General features: G+C 38.2%; 1 protein-coding gene across 1 annotated transcript in view; it reads right to left on the bottom strand.

Annotated features, from left to right (window-relative positions):
* KAT6B (lysine acetyltransferase 6B) overlaps positions 1-18773 on the bottom strand; it is a 179033-nt gene that overhangs the window by 53769 nt on the left and 106491 nt on the right. Inside the window, 3 exon segments of the mRNA XM_029244861.1 lie at positions 1712-1793; positions 2019-2134; positions 11594-11702. Of these exon segments, the coding sequence (XP_029100694.1) occupies positions 1712-1793; positions 2019-2134; positions 11594-11702 (307 nt within the window).

Genomic DNA, 18773 nt, shown 5'->3' with positions numbered 1-18773 from the left:
CTATGTGGATATTAATATAATCTAAGCATGACTGACATGTAAGACTGAAGCCATAAAGAAAGAGATTCATGGATTTGACTACATAAAAATATAAAGAGCTTCTGCAAATCAGGAAGAAAAAAGTGAAAACCCCAATGAAAAATGATTAATGAATAAAAACAGGTACTTTACAAGATGATATACAAACAGCCAATAATCAAACACAAAAAAAGTTCAGTTTCATTATTTAAAGAAAAAAATCATCAGACATCTTTTTTCTGTTACCTAATTGGTAAAAATTTTAAATAATAACACTGTATTACATTGAATCTAAGATACCACTGACTATAAGATGCATCTGATTTCAAAGATGTTAAAATGTTTTTTAAAAAAGTGTGTCGTAGATTCAACGAAATATAGTAATAGTGAGTGCTGGTCATTTATACAGGGAAACAGGTATTCTCATACACTGGTGGTTGGTCTGAAAACTGATACAACCTTTCATGTACACAGTCTTTGATCCAGCAATTCCTCCCGGAGGAATTTATCTTAAGGCAATAATTGTGGATGGAAAAAATTGGAAATATTTGTAATATCCACAATAGGGGATTGGTTAAATAAGTTATTCTTTTCTTTACATGGGGTTGCAAAATCAATTATGTTCAGGAACCACCCAGGTATAATATATGTGACTGAAGCAAGCTGGAATGTAAGGCAACAGGTTGCAGTGAGACTGAGGCAGAATGGGGCACTGACAATTCAAATGCAAAATTTAAAAAATATTGCACCAGCTCTTCTGTAACGCAGTTAAGAGAAGTCTTTAAAAAATATATATAGAGATACAGATAGATAGATGATAGATAGGTAGCCAACAAAACATTTCTGTGGCCCACGGTCACCAGGTTTGTAACCCCTGCTCTATGTACTATGGAGTTCTACACACTTATTAAACAGTATGTTTAGAACATTTAATGATGTGGGAATGTGAGAAGCTATTGTTAAGAGGGAAAAACCATAAACATGTACAGACTGTTCCATTTCTTTTTAAAGGGGTGGGTGGGGGCAGGGAAGGAATTTCTAACTGATTGTTCTCATTCCTTTTTGTCAATCTATATTTTCTACATCTTTCACAATGAAAATGTATAAATTTTGTAATAAGAATGCAAAGTTATTTTTAATGTTTAATATATTATCATATGAGAAAAAGAAGGCTGAGCTTGGCTGACTACCCGATAAACAGAAAAGAAAATCCATATTCTATATGGATATATCCATGTAAGATAGTTCAGATCCTCATGTTCAAAATTATCAACCAATGGCCAAGAAAATGGTGATGGCTCCTGTCATAGGACTTTTCTGGAGTCATCATTATCACCATCATTGAAAATAGGTAATTTCTTACCTCTGAACACTGTACTGAATAACATGGAGAGTACTCTAAACTTTTGACCTACCTAATCTAAACTTATTCTAATAGGGGAGTGGTTTCAGGAGAGGAATGGTCTTTTTAGTCCTGTGGATGAATTAGAGTATTTATCATATACATTACCCCCAAACTCAATGCTTTTACACTTCTCTGCTCACAACCTGTACCAAACCCACAAGTATAGGGAAGGTAGGAGGGATGAAAAAAATGCTTAAGGAACCTGTATACTTCTGAGCTGTCAGACATTAGGACAAGGCTAATGTGTACATAATAAAACACATTTTTAAATATGGTTTAAAAGTTCACCTTTTGGCATTCTGGAAAGTGGGGGATCACAGCACTCCATATGGAATCCTCTATCGCAGGAGTCACAGAAAAGCATATTATCCTGCAATATAAAATATTAGAGACTAACTGAGACTGAAATCAACTGTAAAAGGCCACAAATTCTTATGTTATCCAATTAACAAAAACAAAAAAAGGAAGGAGCACCACGATCCCTGTTGAAATGTATTTAAACATTTAAAAATAGCAACAATCTATAAAAATGAAAAACCTTAACACTGAAAACTAACAATTTACCTGGAGACAGACTACTGAGAGCCATACTTACTGCATTTTTGCCTTGGATTCTACATGCACTGCATGTCTTGCATTCGATGCACTGCCACCTTAAGGCCTTTACGTTTGTTGTTAATTCAGGACAAAATTTCAGACAGGATGGGTGTCCTATAAGAATAAAAAGCAAATTGCTTTATGGGACTGGTGCCTTCAATTTTTTAAACTCCCGTTCCCTAATATTTAATAGATGGTGATGATGCCAGCCAAAGAACCTTAGGAACTTGAAAGTACAAACAGATCAAAGAGGGAATTCCCTGGCAGTCTAATGGTTAGAACTCCGAGCTTCCATTGCAGGGGGCATGGGTTCGATCCCTGGTTGGGGAACTAAGATCCCCCGCAAGCTGCATAGTGAGGCCAGAAAACAAACAAAAAAACATATCAAAAAAATATATATGTATCAAAGAATCCAAATTACACTTTCCTTTCTGTCTCCCCCGCCCCACCCCCATATGTGAAAGAGTGACTGTACAAATGTTTTCCCTAAGAGAAATTTGGAAAATTTATGCCAATTCTAATCACAAGTCTTGGAGAACTTGAAGATAACGTATGCTCAAGATCATGTTCTCATGCCTGTGCCTTCTGTTAAATCTCTTGACCTCGCCCTCTTCATCGATCACCATCTACTCCGAAGTTTTCTGGCTTGCCAGCCTGCGAGGAGAGTGCCGAAGTTCAAACAATTCCTGCTCTGAGTATAATGAAATCTTAAAACAACAGTTAACTAACTAAAAATCTGCGGCTGCTTAACATAATACAACAAACAAATGGAAAAAAGAAAAAAAAAATCCAATAGCATACAAAGAATGTCCCATTGCTGGGATACACAAAGAAGAAACTATTGCCATCTTGCCCCGGGGACGCTGAACTTAAAATCTGTAAGTAGGAGTAGAAACAGTGAATTTGGAAGTTGCAAGATCCAGGCTAAATGGAATATGCCAAGAAACATACCCTTAGCAAGCGTTCCCCCATTTTTCTGAGTGTTCAGCTTTTCTACACTGTTTTGGACACACTTTTCATCTAGCAGCTCTCACCTCACAGAGGAAAACTGGAGACCCTGAGGGGCAACGCCATTCAAGGAAGCCGGCCAGGCTACGCTGAATAATAGATTGCTCCAAAAGGTTTCAGGAGTGTGAGCCTAGACTCTTTGGAAGGCAGTTCAGTTTAAAATTTGATGGTCTTTTATCACATAAACCCAAGATCTCCAAATTTTATTTTACTTTTCTAAATCTGGTCTTAAAACAGTAAGAACGTTAGTAAATCCCATGTGAAAGAACTTATTACCAAGCTGCAAAAGAAACCTGAGGGGTAATAAAAAAAAAAAAAAAAAAAAGCAGATCCTGAAATTTCAAAACTGTTTTATAATTTCCTGACTTTGGCAGGCTCATTGTTTAAATATGTAGTTTGGCTTGCTGCCAAAAAGGTCCTCCTCCCTAAAGCTTAACAGGTGCTTCATGAAATTCCACCCACCAGGAGACTTGGCTTTTTGAAGTAAAAACATTCAAAATCAATCATCAATACTGTTAATAAAAGCACACTATTCCTGAGTTTAAAAAAAAATCTAAACATCTGTATTTAAGATGTTGAGCAAATAAAATGTTGTCATAGGATTATGACCTCAGGCAGGAGAGACACCCAGGCAGATGCATTTAACCTATGACACTATTCTTTTACAAGGGCTTCTCTCATTCAAATGAATGTGGGGGGGAAGAGTTTAAATATATAAAAATGGTTATCAATCACCTCTGTCTGCTCAGGAACAGCAAAGACAGCTTGCTTTTCGACTTTAAGAAGTACACTCTGAAGGGGGAGGGGAAGTTCTACTTTGATCAGGTTTTTCCCCCCCCTTAGGTAGTAAGGGGGGTAAAAACTCAAGTTTTAAAGAACAGCAATTTAAATTCCACCCTTAAAATGGGTCCCATCAGCTTAAAAGTATACCATTTACTTCTCTTTTTTTCTCCCTTTTTATTACTTCCTGTAAGTCATACATCACTAGCACATATGACCTCAATTTCATGCACTAAATTTTTCTCTACATCAAAATCTGCTTTTGTACTTTATAGCTCAATATCCAGCAACTAAGGTAATTCACATCATATTATATAGCTTAGTATTTATTCTCGCAGATATCTTATGAAAAATACTTTTTAATAATTAATTGTACATTTTGAAAGTTAATGGATTTCAGCCACTTTTAATCAAGAGCAAGGAATATGTTTCCTCTTATTGCTTTCTCTCAAAGTAATATTATATCTCAACTACTACCACTTAAGCTACCCTATCAAACTCTAAAATCTTCAGCCTATCTTTTCTTTAGGCAGCAATCTTACCTTTATTTAGCTCAAGAGAATTGGCCATAGATCCCTTCCAGCTCTAAATTTCTATGATTCTGTAAAGGATGCTGAGAGATGAAGAAACATTTCCTCTTTACTTTCTCACGGCCAACTTTAAAATAACACAAAAGACTGTAACTGAATCTTGACATACTACTACACAATCTATAATAATTAGATAAAGGACAACAATACTATTGATAATGCAAGTCCTTACCTCCCATTTAGCCATTCCATAAATTCAACAGTTCCCCCTAAAATTTGGGTTCTCTCTGATGACACAATTCAGGGCGGTTTACCCTTCTGGAGTTTGTTTTATTTTTGTGGTTTGCAATTTATCTGATTTGAGAACATAATATATATATTCATTCACTCATTCATTCCTATTACCAGCACATACTAAGCACTGGTAGCTTATAACAGTTTTATCTAGCAAAACCAGAGGAGTATTGTTTAAAATTAAACAAGTACCAGTGAGACCACAAACCAGTAGACATGATTTTTGGAGTAAGTACTATGGGAGAAAAAAAAACATGGGCTCTGTAGTAGACAGAATAATGCCCCCCAAAGATATCTATACTGTAATCCCTATAACTTGCCATTATAGTACCTGACATGGCAAAAGGGGCTTTGCAGACGTGACTAAGGGTACAGGCCTTGAGATGGGGAGACTATCCTGAATTATCTGGGTAGGCCCAATCTAATCAAGAGTACTTAAAAGCAGAGAATCTTCCAGCTGGGTTAGTAAGATGAGATGAAATGAGGAGGAGGAGAGGTTCAAAATAGCAGAAGGACTCCACCCAGTGTGGGGGAAGCCACACACAAGCCAAGGAATATGGGTGTCCATTAGAAGCAAGGAATGCCGTTCACCTGACAGCAAGAAAATGGGGATCTCGGTCCTGCATACGCAAGGAACTGAATTCTGTCAACAATTTTGTGGCAACGTGTTACAGCAGCAACGGAAAACTATGAAAGATTCAAGATACTCGGTCCCTCGGATTGGCTATCTGACCAACCATCTGTCCATCTGAGACACAGTGAGGAAAAAGACAGACATTTCAGATCACACAGTCCACCAGGAAAGACAACCATTAGACAAGAATTAGGATGGGGTGGCTTGGAGATATGGGTAAATCTAGCAGGAGGTTAGAGGCAGGCCTTCCTAAAGAAGAGACCCAAAGGATGAGTGGGAACAGATGGGACCAGAGGGGGGAGCAGGGTGGGAGAAGACGGAGTGTGCAGAGGGAGAGGAGAACACGGTGACATTCAAAAAGAGGAAAGAGGTTTGCTATAACTAGTGTGAAGGGGATGGTGATGTGCAAAGGGGTCAACAGGAGCCCAATCCAGAAGTGTTTTGGGCTTGGATTTTTCCTAAGGTTAACTGGTAGACACTAAAAAATTCTGTAATTAGATTTACAATTTTAAAAAGTAACTTAGGCTTAAGTATGGAAAATGGATAAGGGGAAAGAGGGTAAATATTAAAGTTAGGTTATTACAATAGCAGCTCTGAGCAGGTCTGGTGCGGGTTATGGATATACTGAGGATGTAGGATACATATTAGGACGTAAAACCAATGCATTTTTGGTGATTTCTTGCTATGAGAGAATAGGACAGAGGAGGGCTTGTAGAACTGAATGAGTAGCTGGTGGGATGTCATTTGCTGAAATGGGAAATCCCTGAGGAGAAGAAGGATGTTGTCTGTTTGCTAAGATTTCTGTCGTTTTTATTGTGGTGGTTGTTTTCCTGGGGGGAAGGAGCAGTGTAAGGTCCATCAGCTGCTTTGGATATTATCTCTGAGGAGCCTGCGGGCTGTCAAGTGGAGAAGTTCTGGAGGCATCTATATCTAACGGTCTGGAACTCAAGAGAAGCTATGAAGCACAGTGAGGAAACACAGGGCCAAGGACAGAATCCTGAAGAAACTATGAGGGGATGAAGAGAGGCCAAGGAGCTCACAAAAGATCTGAAAGAAGTGGTAGAGAGAAAACACAGAGAATATGAAATCACGGAAGCCAAAGGATGAGAACATTTCAAGGAAAAATATTCTCAACAAGTCAAGTATGGCTGAGAGGAATATTTGGTGTGGACTGAAAGATGTCCATTAGATTGTGACCAAAACTTAGAAGGCACCTTTAGATTTTGCTACATGGAGGTCACTGTTAATCATACCAGCATAAGTTTAGTGAAGTAACAGGCCGGAACAAGGCTTCTGCTTCCTGTTACTCTGCTTGGATGGTCAATCCAGCTTTGGGCTTGTGGAGAGTGGGGCTCACCAACCCTTCCTCCTCCATCCCTGTCTATTCCTCTTTGGAGTCCATCTTGAGGTTTCTTTCTAGTCAAGGGTCTCCTTCCAAACCTAATTATTTCTGTATCTACTCAGTCTGAAACTGCATGACTAACCAACAAATCCCTGGGGCATTTTCTCACAGTAACCTTAAGAAACTAGTGATTTAAAAACTAAACACACACACACACACACACACACACACACACACACTATACATACACCGGTATACCCGTATATTACACCACCAACAAGCTCACTCTGGGAACAGAAGGCAGGCAAGTTTTGTTTAGGGTTAACATACAAATAAAGACAAGCCCAGGAGAGACTTCAGGTCTCCTGAGGGTGGGCTGACATTGGACCCTGTGGCTCTGGCTCCCTTTACTGTACAAAGGTGATATTCCATCTCTCCCAGCTGCATCACAGCAGCCTTACTGTCTCCAGTGTCAATGAGCTTCCACTTAGAATGATGCTATAATTTTGAACTGTGCACTTATCTTAGATTTGCTAATTTGAAAACACACATGCACACAACTCATCTGTAAGTAAGATTTAACCACCCAGCAATCTGAGCAGCAGACACAAAATTTCATTTGGTATAATATCTAATACTTATGTGAAACTAATTAAAGATAATTTGGTCTTAATGAGGCAAAGAGAATATAACAGTGTTAATTTCAAAGTAGGCTGATCCATGAAAGTCAAGTAAAATCACTTCCTAGTCCCAACATTTCCATAGACCTGAAGACTACGTAATGAGTCCCACATTCATTTTAGTGCTTCGAATAATCTTTCATCTTTGGGTAATGTTTTATAGTTACTGATAATCTTCACAGCATTATCTCACTGGATCCTCACAACAGCCCTGTGGATGTGGGGTGCAGACGTCACTCTCTGAATTTCACAGATGTCTAAAGCTACAGTTCCATAGCCAGCAAGCAAAGAGGACTGGAACACCACATTTGGGTCTCCTTGTACTATGTACCTCACTTCACATTTTTACTACCTGCAAACTTGAATTATTTTTTTCAAAAGAACTTCCAGCAGGAAAAACATAGTTAAAGAATATACTGCCCATTTGCAGCACTGAGCCATCTTTAAAAACACAGAAATTTCTAATTGGCTTTACTTTATGATGTAAGCAGAAGGAAACACATTACTCAGGTCTATGAAATCTAAGCAGAGTCTAAATGTGATATCATACAAATGGTACTTCAGATAGAGGTGACTAAAAACCTACAGGAACATATGGGAAACACATTTAAGAGTGATTCTCCTTATGGGCTGCCATCTATATTTCCTTTTCTGGGTTTTATACTGCTATGGGTATTTTTTTCACAGAAACATCTTACATTAGGGATTCCTTTGATCATTACAAACAGTCTCAATGCAATCCCAGAACCAGTGGACTCTCTTGAGTGTGAGACAGTGGCCACTTCCATGAGGCCAACCAGGGCTACCAGCCACTCTGTAATTCCCACTTCCGAAACTGAACTGGACCATGACAATGGGGATCTCACCATTACTGGAGGACACCATTGAGCCAGCGGTGTCCAGCCTATTTTATTCTTTTTCCCTTATAATCACCAACATGTCACAACAGAGCATTATAACTACAAAATCCCTCCAAGCTCTCTAAGAAGAACCATATTTTATTTTGATCCTTCTATTTCAAGACTAGCAAATTGCAAAGTCCACTCATCTACCAGATGAAGTAAATGTCTACAGTGCATCTCCCTGAGTTTGGAAAAAAAATTTTTTGGGGGGGAGAGACTAAACTAGCTAAATCCAGACTGGCACAGTACACTCAAGGGAAGATGAAGTGAACCTTAACACTAGAGCCAGATCACACTGTGGAGTCCAGAGAAGTACTCCGAGCCGTCCTCTACCCTAAACAAAGGGACATGATGACCCCAGGGCTTGAATTTCTGCCATGACCCATATCTCAACTCCAAAGTCTCTAGCTCATTCTACCTGAAGGGAGGAGGCTCACAAAATGACTCTGGATAGAAGCCTTCTAGATAGCATCCGAAATCCATTCTTCTCCATTTGTTAACACATTCTTGGCCGGAGACATATTACGGCCACAGGCGTTAGTTTCTGCAAAAATCCCCCAGTCAATAATGTGTTAAAAGAGAAAATAAGAGATCATTTTTGCAAAGAGAAAACATAACACTACACCTACACACCCTGGAAAAGTAAGAAACTTCAGGGGGAAGAATATTTCAGTGACCTCTAAGTATAAAGGAAATCAAACCTCTCCTTTGGCAGGTCTTCCATCTGGGAAAGACGAAGGGAGATTGATTACATCAGAAAATCTAAGATCTACCTGTTTAGAATTACAAGCCTTTATACCCTGTGAAAGAGGCCTTGAAGTTATGATCTAGGAGATAATGATCTCTTATCAACTCAAGTAAGTGTATCACCAGAGGTAAGGAAATATATGAAGGGAACTTTTCTTTCCAGATTTAAGTATGTCTTTAATCTGTCTAGGTGCCCAGACAAATAGATACTCAAGAAATGAAACAGTTAAGGGTGTTTTTAAAGTACCACCTTAAAAATCACAAAGGGTAAACCCTAGACAAGAGAACACCACTAAATTTATCAGGCAGTTACACAAAACAATAATTCATTCAGAATGAGCCTCGTGGGAAAACCCAAAAGATAACTACAGAGTCAGAACTGATGAGTGAGGCACTACCTCGCCAGGATAAAACAAGGAGATTGCAGGAGTGAAATTTATTAACCTGAACATACAGATAATGTTTCCATGCCCTTTTGTCACTAGCTATGATACCACAGGCAGGTGAAAGAGTTTTAATGAATCTGTAAAGCCCATCAAAAAGACTGTCAGAAAGCATTTCTCAAGCAGAGTTTGAAATGTCTTATTTCCAAGGCTCTCTCCTCTTAGTCAGGTTCTGAGAGCTGCAGAACCACTCAGGGCCTATCAAGTTAAACCTTCACAGGAGGAGGAAGAATCATCACACAACAGTACCATTCGTCAGTGTGAAACATTTCCTCTATCCAACCAACAAGCAGCTGTCATAAATGATAAGATTTTAAATTACTTGCAGCAATCAAGAAAAATATCAAACATGCCAAACAACAACAAAAATCCCACAACTGCTGACATTTATAACACACTTACCAGAGTTGTTGTAGACCTTATGTTAGGCTATTTACTTGTGTTCTCTCCTTTAACTTCCATACAACCCAAGAGGTAGGTGCCACCATTATCTCTAGTTTTCTAATGAGGAAACTGAGGCTCAGAATGGTTAAGTAACTCATTCAAGGTAGAGGAGCTGTGGCTGCCTTTCTACTTTGCTCTTAACCACTATACTAAACTGACTTCCTAAATGAGAGTATGCTATTGTGTTTTGCAGATTTGTTGATGTTTTTAAAGAATTAACTGTAACCAGAGAAATACTTGGTAATTAATTTTAAAATAACATTTTGGGGAGAAAAGTTTCAGTAGGCTGCGAGAAGAAAATTTAAAGATTAACACAGAGATTAATTTTTAAAAACCCAGTAACTGCTACTCACTCTGTTGAGAGAGATACGTATGGAGATACACACACACACACACACACACACACACACACACACACGTGTATGTGTGTGTGTGTGTATACATACATATAACCATATATATCTCACCTGGGCAACTTATCACCTGCTTAACAGGAAGGAAGATTGGCTGGTAAGACAAATTCTTTTAGTGTAAGCACAATTTGAGTTTTTTTGGGATTTTTGCGGTACGCGGGCCTCTCACTGCTGTGGCCTCTCCTGCTGCGGAGCACAGGCTCCGGACGTGCAGGCCCAGCGGCCATGGCTCACGGGCCCAGCCGCTCCGCGGCACATGGGATCTACCCGGACCGGGGCACGAACCCGCGTCCCCTGCATCGGCAGGCGGACTCCCAATCACTGCGCCACCAGGGAAGCCCAATTTGAGTTTTAATTTCCATTATAAAAATGGAGGTGCGGTCTTAAAATCCTATGCTGAGAAAAAGAGGTGACAGCAACCTTGAAAGCTCTTTGGGTATTGCAATTTGCCAACGGCCCAGTGTCCCTACCCAGCAATTCCTTGATTGCAACATCACCTTCTGCATAGACCACCCTTTTCCTTTCTTATCCTGGGCAATATAAATTTCTTTCATGCCTGATGACTTCTTGATTCTATCAATGTGGTTTCCAGAATACTGTCCATCCCTTTCCAGCTGTCACACAGAGCTGGGCTGTAATATTATATTTCACCAGTAGGTGTCAGGACCTGAAACACTATGTATTCCAACTGAAACGTCTTAAATTGAGACTTCAGGTTATAGAAAACTAGTGATTCTAGGTGCATTCAGCATGAAAGTTTAGAATTCTCTACCTTGAATTTACCTGCAATGTAGAATAGTCCAAGTTGAATTATTAATGCTGGTATGAAATCAAAGCTTAATTTAAAAGATGAATATATGGGCCTCCCTCGTGGCACAGTGGTTAAGAATCCGCCTGCCAATGCAAGGGACATGGGTTCAAGCCCTGGTCCGGGAAGATCCCACATGCTGCGGAGCAACTAAGCCTGTGAGCCACGACTACTGAGCCTGCACTCTAGAGCCCTCAAGCCACAACTACTGAGCCCGTGTGCTCAGAGCCCATGCTCCACAAGAGGCAATGAGAAGCCCGCGTACCACAAAAAAACTAGAGAAAGACCCAACGCAGCCAGAAATAAATAAATAAATAAAATTTTTAAAGCTTTTAAAAAAAATTTTATTTATTTTATTTTATGACATATGGTTTATGTCAGTGTTAATATACTCACACTTCCCCCCCACCTGCATTTACTTTTTAAATTTAAAGCTTACTCTATTATCAAATATTGCTTTAAATAACAAACTTTTTTTCGATAGAGAGAAATCGCATGTAGCTATAACGGGGAGTCATTGTACATACATACACAAAATACCAACTTACCACTACTGCCACAATCTGCACAGGAGAGGAGTTCTTCTGGTTTCTTTTCACGATTAGATTCTTTTGTCCCCAGACAGAAGCTGCATATTGGAATGGGATCGGCACGGGGCTATGAAAAAAATTAAAATGAAAAAACACTGTTAGTTTTCCATTTCAAAATTTAAAACAAAACATTAAAATCAAAAGCTTCTTAAATATTTCTTTACCAAAGAAAAACTGCTGAAATAAGGTATTCATATCAACATTTTCTGCTAATAAAAAACCCCTCAAATTATTTGACACTAAAGTATTGCCAGAATAATGCATTTATGTGTAATGTATAAGACTCAGAAGTAATTTTCATTAAGCCAATGAAATCTAAAACCTTTATATATTACACTACCTTCCTGAAATGAACATTAAGAATTCATTTGAAGTCTCAGTTGTTCCCGTAATCTATATGCCTCCTATTCAGTATTACAGTCTATGAGTATCTTCTAGTCAGACCAGATTGTTTAATTAAACTTTATCAAATGTTTTAGTACAGGTTACTATTATGCATCAATTAAATATTTGACATAAAATACTGGTATGTTAAAAGGTGACATAGTAACAGCATTAGAACTAAGCGAGAACTTTAAAATTCTATGGGATCACTTGAGATGATCAAAAGACCATTAACAAGGCCTTTCTGGCACCAAGGTCTTCAAAAGTAAACCACACCATGCCACACAAAGGAGACAAACTCTCAATCTCTGACATTCCCACTTTCAATAAAAGAAAGAACAAAACATTTGTCTAACCCCCAGCACCCCTTTAACTCTCACTACGGAAATTGCTTCTAACAATGTATAAATCTGCATACATTTTAGTGCCTCCATTGTTATTTATGAGTACCAGCAACACTAGTATTCCCATCCAAATGAAGAGTTGACTGTGTCTACAGATCTGGTCACATTATTTTGAACAGCCAAACTGTATGAAAACTAAAATTTTATTTCATATTCCAAGCTTCACACATGTTGTCTGCTAGCCATCTGAATGTAACTATAATGTATTTATATTTGAATCTCATGAATCAAAAATTTAGGGCAAGAAAGCTTAGTATAATCACAAATTTTTTTTTAATGTAAATTAAAAACAAGATTTTGCTAGGCCTAACTTTCTAAATATACATCAGCGTAAAATAAACCTCATTTGTTCAGCCACTCTGTTCCAAACGCCTGATACATTGCCTGATGCACAGCAGGCACTCAAAATGTATTTGCTAACTATATAAAAATATATTTGAATATAAATGAAAGAAACATATGCTAGTTTAAAAACATTTATCTCTAAAATAATATTTCAAATAGTAATAATGATTCCAACAAACGTTCAGTGTGACATGTCATCAAAAACCAGAATTCACCTTATGACCAAGCATTTGCAAAATTGTTCGTTATGACTGTTAATTTCATCTTACAATATAAGTGTTCATTATCTTGCCCTATTTTTCGGCTTAATTTGTTCTTTTAATATGTACAGGTTTCACCTTCTCAGGTAACTATGCAAATGCGTTTTTGTAGCCCCAGTTAAAAAGCAGAGTATAAAACACTGTATTAGAAAAACCAAAAAAGACAAGCTACAACAAACTGGTCACTGACTCCTACCACCATTTTTTAAATGCCAGATAATCAGCACTGCATAATTATGGATCCATAGTTATTACTCACAACTGCTCAACTGCAGCACCTTGGGAACACTTCTGTTCCTTTAAATAGCAATTAAAAGAACAATCTGGTTTTCAAGTGACAACATTCCCCTGATAGATTCTAGCTAAAACCCAGTCCTTATACTAATGGGATTCCTGTTTTCATTTGATATAACAATGCTCAAGCCATTGCTGCCATCCTTGCACTGATAAATAATTTACAAAATGTCACATATCATTCATGCAATGAAACAAATCCAAATCTGCAATCCCATTTTTCTTTCCCAGATGAATTTTTAGCTGTAAGAAAGACACGGCCATCAGCCAGCATTCATGCTCATTTTTCGTTTTTAACTAAAGGTAACACAAAGGACAAAGGTTGCTAGTAGTTCATGGCCAGAAAGACCGATGTCCCACACTCTGCTCAATAATAGAAAGCATAGATGATATCACTTCACGCCACACGCAAGCAAGCCCCACCATGCTGATGTATGCTCACAACCATTTATTTTAGGGATAACTGTCTCACAATACTCTATAAAACCACTACATTATACAGAAATGTCTGCCCTGCTGAATTATTGATAATTCAGAGCACTTTTTGCTAACCTCAGTATAGCCGAGTCTAATTAACTTTAAAAAGCTGTCACTTGTATGAAATGAAACTTTTACAGTAAGGCACGTAAATGGGTCACAGAATTATTATGATTCACTATTCTCGATCAGACTACACATAAACTGTTTCAAAAAAATAATCCCTGGTAATAGATTAAAATGGATTGCAGTCAGAAAGAGGTCTGAATCACTGGCAACTCAATTCTATATAAATCCACTACTGACAAATCATATTAAAGAGGTCTGAAAATGGAACCAAACATCTCCCAGTTCTGAATTCCTTTCTTTGAAATTTCACACCACTACCTAACCTGTTGATCACATTTTCTTATCAACATGCCTGAATATTTCAGTCTGATCTTGAGAACGAACACTCACGGACAGGTTTAAACTCTGCAAACTGCTCGGGAAGCATTTCTTCCTCACCTCCCATGTGATGGTCCTGGGGCTGCTGCTAGGCTAGAGGCCACTCATACACTAGCTCATTTAATCATCTTAACAATCCTGCCAGGAATGTATATTATTATGCCCATTATAGGAAAGAAATTGAGGCTCCGAGAAGTGAGGTAACTTTTCTAAAGTTACAGAGGTTCAAGTGTGGAGCTGGGATTCAAACGCAAGTGTGTCTTTGGTAAAGCCCATTTCTCACCTCTACTACCTCCCCTCCTTATCTCTCAAGAAAAACCAATGTTTAAAAATTATTTTCCATCAGCAGTAATAACTCTAATGTGCTCATAATCTCTGCCATCCAATTTCTCCCATGACCAATGGCATACGTTATGTAAACTATTAAAAAAGCAACCTTTAATATGCTATAGATTATTTATTGATTACAATGGGGAAATGGTACCTTTACAATGGAAAAGTCTGGTAGACAACCCCTTAACTGAGCAATCGAACCTATCAGCCATTATGGGACAAACTGACATGAGATGCCTCCCAAGCGTGGCGCTGAAGGACTCAGCACTGCCTATGCAGTGTTCTTACTGGAAACATTTAGCCTCAATCTAATCATAAGGAGACAATCAGGCAAATCCAAATTTAGGGACATGCTGGCCTGGACTCTTCAAAAAATGTTGATGCCATGTAAGACCCAAAAAAGAGCAGAACCAATTTAGGCGATTAAAGTGGTGGGAAAACTAAATACAATTTGCAATCTTTGCTTGGATTTCGAATTTTTAAAAAATAACTCACGGCTGTAAAGAACACTATTTGGATAATTAGGGTAACATGCACTAAATAGCAGACAACACATAAACTAGACTGTGATTACATAAGAACTGTCTTAGGAGTTATGTGCTGAAATATTTTGGAGTAAAGTGTCATGATGTCTATAACTTGAGCACAAATGATGCAGGGGGAAAAACCTATGTGTATTACTAGTGTATGTGTATGCAGAGAGGAAGAGAGAAAGCAAATGTGGCAAATGTTAACGGCTGATGAATCTATATAAAGGTACTTGGATGTTCATGACATTATTCGTTCAATTGTCTAATTATTTGTTTCAATGTTTACAAGTTTCCAAGCAAAAAGCTGGGGGCACTTTCAAAAAAAAGATACAGAATGAGTTATTATATAGTTGGATTACAACATTTCTAAAGTAAAGTATCTCAATCCAATTACTGCTTCACAGGAAATACAGAGGACAGAGGAACATGTCAATCTACACAGCAGAGGGATGCAAGTACCAAAACTCTTGAAGACAAATGGCCCAGTTTCTTCAACAAGTAAATTAAAAGGGTGAAAGAATGAGTGAGGGAGACAGAAACAGATATGGAAGAAGAACCAATAGATTAAGAGATTTAAAAGGCTTATCAGCCAATTACAACATATAGTCCTTATCTTGATTATGATTCGAATAAACTGTACAACAAAACAAAATGACCTACTGAAGCAACTTGGAGCTGGTTGGCTGGGAAGAGACTGTTGGGAGGGGACAAGCAGGGTGTCTTCATCCAGGGGTAGGGGTTAGATTTGTTCTCCATGCCTCCATGCCCCAATGAGTCATCTTAGACTCCAACTTTCCAACAGAGCTGTCCAGCAACGAAATGAATTTTTTTCTTGCTTCTTTATTTTACTTTTTACACTGTGGTAAAATGTGTGTGTGTACGTGTGTGTGTGTGTATGTATGTGTATGTATGTATGTATGTGTGTGTGTATATATATATATATATATATCATAAAATTCACCATGTTAATCATTTTTAAGTACACAGTTCAGTGGCGTTAAGTATGTTCACAATGTTGTACAACCACCCAAACTGATACTCTGTCCCCATTAAATACTAACTTCCCATTCCCCCAAGCCCCAGGCAACCGCCCTTCTGCTTTCTGCTCCATGAGTTTGAGTAATCTAGGTACCTCATATAAGTGAACTCACACAGTCTTTGTAATCAGAAGCCATGGAGATACTGCATGGACCCTATCAGGATGGCGAGGATGCCACGGTGGACAAAGGAGCCTCCCGCAAGTTGGGATCTGGGACCTTTTCAAAGGTCCTTTCCAGATCAAATAGTTTAATGGTTCCATGGCTGGATAATTTCTAAGGCCCTTCCCAACTCAGCTCTAATTTTTCATTGCTTCTATTATACTTTTTTTTAAAAGAGATTTTAAAAGTCTTCAGGACGCTTGATATCAAAATAAGACAGCCTTTTCTGAGGAAACATTCTTAAATCCAAGACAACACATCTTTGATAAGTTTTATATTTGCATACGGTTACTTTTATTTCTACCCTGAAGGAAAAAAACATGCTTGTTAGTCTTGTTAGTCTGAGAAACTGGAAAAAAAAGGAACGGAGGGAGGGAGGGAGGGAGGAAGGGAGGAAGTTCATGCACAGATCAGAGCCATGGGCATCCAGGCTCACATCCTCTTCCTGACAAAGACACCAAAAGGGGTTTTGCCTCCACGGTCTCCACTCACAATGATCAGAGACACAGCCCTCTCTTTCCATAATCCCTTAAGGATTCTTCTCCTGGAGTCATCTACAAAATTTCCTGAATCTACTTATAAAACATACCATTTTAGTAATTCCAAGTGTTGGAAACAATTCAGCATTTTTCATTCATATATTCACACTTGTATCATGGAAAGACCTGAATTTAAATTCTGTTCTCTGAGCCTTGGGTTCCCTCTTTTGTGAAAGGGCACAATAGCGTCCACCTTGTCTTGCTCCAGGGTTGCTAAAGTTCCCATGTGAGTGAGTGTGTGAAGCACTTTGTAAACTATAAGGTTCTATTCAAACATTGTTAACAATTATTGCAAAATTCACTCTGGCTATAAAAACAAACAGGGCAAACAAACAACTTCAAGTCCTTAATAAACATCAGTGCAAATAATTTGTTCTGGAGTTTAGAATTACTCTATAAAAGATGGATGTTGTGAGCCCCCATGAAAAGTATTCATCTTAGAGGATTTTTTTGTTTTTTGTTTTTAATGAATTAATCAGGGAGTACAGGAACAGCGTAGAAAATGCTCAACTGAGAGTCAAGAGGCCTGTAACTAAATTAATAAAAGGAAAGCTTCAAAGGAAAAGAAAAGAAAAAGATGTCAAAGGAAGAAAAGCACAAACAAATATAAAATCTTAAACTAATAATACCACAAAAGCAAACAAAGATGAATATAAATCCTGTACACCCCAGTATCAAACAGTTCATCTTTGGAGAATGTTCTCTACACTTGAGCTCAGACAACTCAATTCAATAACTCCACAACAAGCTGTATGGAAGGGCTGTTTTAAGACTCTGCTGTATTTATCTCTTTAATTTATACCCTCTTATCGTTTCACACTGAAATTTGAAGTCGAGGTACTACTTTCCTTTACCAAAATGCTTTTCTCAAGTGTCTCACTTGTGCCGAACACAAACCCTGTGAAATAGGATTGGTGGCTCTTTCTGTCTCCGTGTCACAGGTAAGTTAAATGCCTCCCTACGGTCACAAAGCTATTAAGACAGAGGGAGCCCAGCCTGCTGACTCTAAGCTCTGAGCTGTTTCGCTTCCCATGGCTGCTCCCTCATTTCCTTTGGAGCTGGATTCACATTATCACCTATCAGAAAGGCTATCCCTGACCACTCTCTCTAAAACTGCACTCCACCAACACCTCTGGATCCTCCATGCCTTGCTTTATTTTTCTGCATAGCACTCATCACTATCTGACATATGATGTATCATTCATCTATTTTGTTTCACTTACTAAACATTAAGAGAGCAGAGATTAGTTGTTGTAGCTCCAGTCTCAAAGTACATTCATGGAATAAATGAATGAACAAATGAACAGACTGCTTTCAGGTTTGGAACTGGCTCCTCCGGTTCAACAGGTCCCAAAATACTGACTACTGTTCTTTATTTTAATGTATATTTTTAATGACTACAATATGAAGCAACCATGGCAAGGTGGGTCCCATCACTGTCTAATCTGAATGCTTTTTTCCTACTCTGACCATTTATAATGAATGGCACTTATGTTTGGACATAATTGTACTTCCATGGGTCTAATCTGACAAGATAGAGCCAAAATTTTAAAATCAGCTGGGAGGAAAATTGCCTCACCACTCCCACAAGTATTAACTATTGGGGCTCACTCACTAATAGCCACTATAGGTTGTATGCAAGATAGCTTTGGGGCCACGCCCAGTTGCCAGTACCTAACTGTGACCACCGCCCCCTTTAACTCTCAAGAAATAACACAATAAAAATTTAAAAAAAGAAATCAAAAAAGATGAATACACTGCAGTGAGAGTAACAAAATTATAAAAAAGCATCTATCTGTTCAATCTATTTAACAAATATTTTATAAACTTTGGTGTTTTATTATTGGTAATGAATTATTTTCCAGACTGTACAACAGATAGCACTGGGACAACAGAGGTTGAAACTGTTCATGTTGTTTTAGGTAA

Source organism: Monodon monoceros, unplaced genomic scaffold (genome assembly GCF_005190385.1).
Source record: "Monodon monoceros isolate NGI ecotype Baffin Bay Population unplaced genomic scaffold, NGI_Narwhal_1 Super_Scaffold_4, whole genome shotgun sequence".
Lineage (NCBI taxonomy): Eukaryota > Metazoa > Chordata > Mammalia > Artiodactyla > Monodontidae > Monodon > Monodon monoceros.
Note: the sequence above shows the minus strand (reverse complement) of the source record. Positions and strands in the feature narration are given on the sequence as shown.